This window comes from Lemur catta, chromosome 3, assembly GCF_020740605.2.
Source record: "Lemur catta isolate mLemCat1 chromosome 3, mLemCat1.pri, whole genome shotgun sequence".
NCBI lineage: Eukaryota > Metazoa > Chordata > Mammalia > Primates > Lemuridae > Lemur > Lemur catta.
The window spans coordinates 74534071-74538556 of record NC_059130.1 but is presented as its reverse complement, the minus strand read 5'-3'; the positions used below and the strand labels follow the sequence as shown (position 1 = coordinate 74538556).

The 4486-nt window shown below is 51.0% G+C and overlaps 1 protein-coding gene across 1 annotated transcript; it reads left to right on the top strand.

The window, feature by feature from the left end:
- Positions 1-549: 549 nt before the first annotated feature.
- Positions 550-3762, top strand: GADD45A (growth arrest and DNA damage inducible alpha). The gene is made up of 4 exons (XM_045547785.1): positions 550-1012; positions 1490-1591; positions 1802-2039; positions 3088-3762. Exons 1-4 carry the CDS (start codon positions 969-971, stop codon positions 3199-3201), a joined length of 498 nt encoding a protein of 165 aa, XP_045403741.1. The 5' UTR covers positions 550-968; the 3' UTR covers positions 3202-3762.
- Positions 3763-4486: the final 724 nt, after the last annotated feature.

The following is a 4486-nucleotide window of genomic DNA, read 5'->3' as shown; positions in this document are numbered from 1 at the left end:
AGTGGAAAAGATTGCAGCTTGGTTCCCTGCCATCACTGAACATAAATGTGTTGGTTTTTCTTTTTTGAGCTTCCAACCCTTGCAACCTTCCAAAAATAAATCAAACCAGCCATCAGGGCACCGAAATAATACTACTACTAATAAGCAGCTTTGCCTAGACTTATACAAACAACACTTCTGAGGTAAACTTTGCCCCAGAGGTCTGGAGACACTTTTCTTTATGTAATCGAGCTTACTAATAATTACTAGACTTGGGTGCATTAACCCTGGAAATAGATTTTAATAGCCACCCCTTAAAACAAACGACATGAAACGATAATTTTTTTTAAAAAGTGCACCAACTAGAAAAACACTCGGCAGCCTGCGTGGGCCCAAGTCAAAGACACCTCCTGCCACTGCGAAGCCCTCCACTCCAAAGGGCCCCCACCAACCGGGCAAGAGCGCCCGCCGGGGACCCCGCCTTCCTCCCTCTCGCGGCACCAGCACCGCCCCCTCCCCTCGGGTCACCTCCCGCGTGGCTCCTCCCCCTTCTGCTCCTCTTAGCCTAGTTCCAGGAGCTCGGGCCTAACTGCCAGAGCAGGCTGATTTGCATAGCCCAATGGCCGCGCCGTATGCAAATGAGGCTGGAGGTGGTTGGCTGAAGGTTGGCAGGATAACTCCGGCGAGCGGGGCCCTTTGTCCTCCAGTGGCTGAGAGGCAGCTGCCGGGTTGGTGTCGCAGCCGGCGGCGAGACGAGGGCCCTAGAGCCAGCGAACGAGCGAGCGGGGCGGGAAGGCAGGACTGCGCGGCGGCGGCGGCGGGCGCTAGAGGAGGAGCCCGGGCGGGCGAAGGGAGGCCGAAGAGTGCCGGGGCCGGAGCTTGCCGCGCGGCGCGGGTGAGCTAGTGCAGAGAGCAGGCGCCCGCGCGCGCACGGTGGCAGGAGCAGCCCGCACGCCGCGCTCTCTCTGTGGGCGACCTGCAGTTGCAATATGACTTTGGAAGAATTCTCGGCTGGAGAGCAGAAGACCGAAAGGTAAGTGGGTCTGTGGACTTTTCCGGACCTAACTCCTCTTTTGCTCCCGGTGCACCCCGGTGCAGTAGGGCTGTGGATGGTTGGCAGGAGACCGAGCGTGAAAGTTTGCAGAGGGCACCTCCCAGGGGCGCCCGTGGGTGGAAAGAACTTGCCCCCTAATCCGGCCGAGCCCCGCCGGGGTCCTTTACAAAGGGCAGAAGTGGCCGTCGTTGCCCCTGCGGCTCCCGCGGCTGGCAGCCTGTGGCAGTGTCCTCCGGGGAGGGTGGCGGGGGGCACTCTTGGGGCTCCTCACAGGGGCTGCGAGGGGTCATGGAGGGTGACGGGGCTGGGGGAACCCTGGGCTTGCGGAAAGCCCGGGTGCACGGTGGCGCTTGCACTCGGAGGGGGGGGGGGTCGGTGGTGATGCAGGGTTGGGGGTGGCGACCGCCCCAAGGGCACGTGGGCTGACGGGACCCCCGCACCTTTGCCCGCGTGTAGGATGGATAAGGTGGGGGATGCCCTGGAGGAAGTGCTCAGCAAAGCCCTGAGTCAGCGCACTATCACCGTCGGGGTGTACGAGGCGGCCAAGCTGCTCAATGTGTAAGTGGGGCCCTTGCGTGTCCCCTCGCGGCACCCTCTCCCCACCCCCTGCAGTGTCGCCTTCGGCCGCTTTCCATCTGCCCGGGTGGCTGCCGGCCCCAGGGGAGCGAGTGAGCCGGGTGGCGACCCCCGGGGACCCGGGCGGGGCAGCGGGCGCCCACGCGGGCGGATCGTGGCCCTGTGGTCACCGGCCCCGCCCGCTGCCCCCAGCGACCCCGATAACGTGGTGCTGTGCCTGCTGGCGGCGGACGAGGACGACGACAGGGATGTGGCTCTGCAGATCCACTTCACCCTGATCCAGGCATTCTGCTGCGAGAACGACATCAACATCCTGCGCGTCAGCAACCCGGGCCGGCTGGCCGAGCTCCTGCTCCTGGAGACCGACGCGAGCCCGGCGGCGAGCGAGGGCGCCGCGCAGCCCCCGGACCTGCACTGCGTGCTGGTGACGGTAAGAGAGGCGGGCTAGAACCCGGGAAGGAAGGGAGCCAGGACGTCTCCTGACTGCAGATCTGGAATGGGTGGGGATCAGGTGGGTGGTTGCCTTTGCCCCACTGAAGAGCGGCTGGACTTTCAGCCGAGATGTACTAGTTTCATCATCAGGATTTTCTCTGGTACAGAACATGTCTAAGCATGTTGGAGGCTGCCAGCAACGGAAGAGATCCCTAGATCCCTGTGAGTCAGCAGTCAGCCCAGCTACTCCCTACCTACATCTGTACTACCTCCCGTGACTAACTCCTTTAACAGGGCAGATTAGATAAAGCCAAATAAATTCCTGGCTCACCCCTCATTAAGGAGTCAGCTTCATTCTCTGCCAGTCAAAGCTAAAAATAGAAATGGTGTAGGAGACAGACCTTATTCTCTAGAAATACATTACGAGGACAGAGTGGAATTTTTTTTTCTTTGCAGTCTTGCATTTTTTTAAATGGACCTTTTTTTTCCTGATAAAAACCTTTGGTAGGAAGATAAATTGTGTTTTCATAGGTAAGTGTGCTGCCTTTGTCTTCTAAATTTTACTCCTTTTTGAGCCTAATTATTTTGCTAGTCCTGAAAAGTACTGCTCTATCTTTTGGGAAGACAACTGGTGGCAATTCCAATTAACTGCTGCGGACCTCTCATCTCCTTGTACACGCAGCACGGAGATCTTTCCCAAAACTTTCACTCAGGGCTCTCTGCCACTCAGGGCTCTCTGCCAGGGTACACAAGATACTCTCATGCAAAACTGAAAGGATATCACGCAAACATGTATGCAGCTCATCGTGGATGGCGAGTGTTCAGTCTTTGCCGAGTGTGGTTTAATAGATAATTACCCTTAACAATTTTGCAGGAAACCCAACTACCTAGAAGAAACTTTATTTTTTGCGCTTGTAACTTGTCTCCCTGTCACATAGCCAAAATATAGAATGTTTAAGTGTCTTCTCCTCAAAAGTAGTATAATTATTAGCAAATTTTGATTTTTTTTTTTAATAGTAAGTTTATTTTTCTAAATTTGTTCCCAGAATCCACATTCGTCGCAATGGAAGGATCCTGCCTTAAGTCAACTGATTTGTTTTTGCCGGGAAAGCCGCTACATGGATCAGTGGGTTCCAGTGATTAACCTCCCTGAACGGTGATGGCATCTGAATGAAAATAACTGAACCAAATTGCACTGAAGTTTTTGAAATACCTTTGTAGTTACTCAAGCAGTTACTCCCTACACTGATGCAAGGATTACAGAAACTGATGTCAAGGGGCTGAGTGAGTTCAACTACATGTTCTGGGGGCCCGGAGATAGATGACTTTGCAGATGGATAGAGGTGAAAATGAAGAAGGAAGCTGTGTTGAAACAGAAATACAAGTCAAAAGGAACAAAAATTACAGAGCACCATGCAGGAAGGAAAACTATGTATTAATTTAGGATGGTTGAGTTACATTAAAATAAACCAAATATGCTTTGTTAAAGTTTAAATGTGCAGCCATAGTTTGGGTATTTTTGGTTTATATGCCCTCAAGTAAAAGAAAAGCCGAATGGGTTAATCATATTTTAAAACCATATTTTATTGTATTTTGATGAGATGTTAATTCTCAAAAGTTTTATTATAAATTGTACTAAGTTATTTTATGACATGAAAGGTTATTTATGCTATAAATTTTTTGAAACAATGCCTTCAATAAACTGGTATGAAATAATTGCATCATTCCTTAATGTGTGCTTTTGTTTCTTTTAGCTTGGATGTTATTAACATATTTTACTGATGCTTTGCTGTATACTAAGTCCAAAGTCAGAATAAGAGATGATTTAAGAACAGCTGGGGTTGCTGTTACGGGAAAATGATTAGAGACTCAACCTGCAAAATTTGAATATTACAGTTCAATGATATTAGTGCTGTAATAAAATTATATGCAAAATGTTGAAAAAGCAGAGTGACCAAAGCTACCTGCAAGACCAGTGAAGTTTTTACTGAGGAGAGATCATTGTATTTGGGCCTTAAAAACTGAGTTTCATTTTCCTAGCTAGTGAGGAAAGGGATATTGCTAGTAGCTGCACTAGTTTGTGCAAAGGTGTGGAGGCCTGAAAGATCACAATGTGGTCAGGGAACACAGAGTGATTCTGTGTGTGCCTCTGGTATGGAAAGATAAGGGAGAGATACAGCTGAAAAGGAAGGTGGGGATTAGGCCCAGGCTATGAAGGGCATCCTGCGTCACCCTTATGCATTTGGGCTTTCTTCTGTAAACTTCAGGCAGATAGCAGAGGCCTTCACGAAGGAAGTGGCATGACCAGTGTTCTAGAGGCTGTGAAAGTTGGTGATTGGGATGAGGGGCTGTAGGTAAGAAGGCCAGTTAGGAAGTGACTAAGAAACCAAGACTGCATCTTGCAGAACCATATTTACCGAGCAAACAGGGAAGTGGCCTGGAAAG

What these genes read in the sequence shown, in the direction of transcription:
- GADD45A (XM_045547785.1), top strand. Translation starts at nt 969, where the DNA reads ATGACTTTGGAAGAATTCTCGGCTGGAGAGCAGAAGACCGAAAG. An exon ending in GGAGAGCAGAAGACCGAAAG is followed by an intron (nt 1,013 to 1,489) that starts GTAAGTGGGTCT and finishes GCCCGCGTGTAG; the next exon opens with GATGGATAAGGTGGGGGATG. An exon ending in TGCACTGCGTGCTGGTGACG is followed by an intron (nt 2,040 to 3,087) that starts GTAAGAGAGGCG and finishes ATTTGTTCCCAG; the next exon opens with AATCCACATTCGTCGCAATG.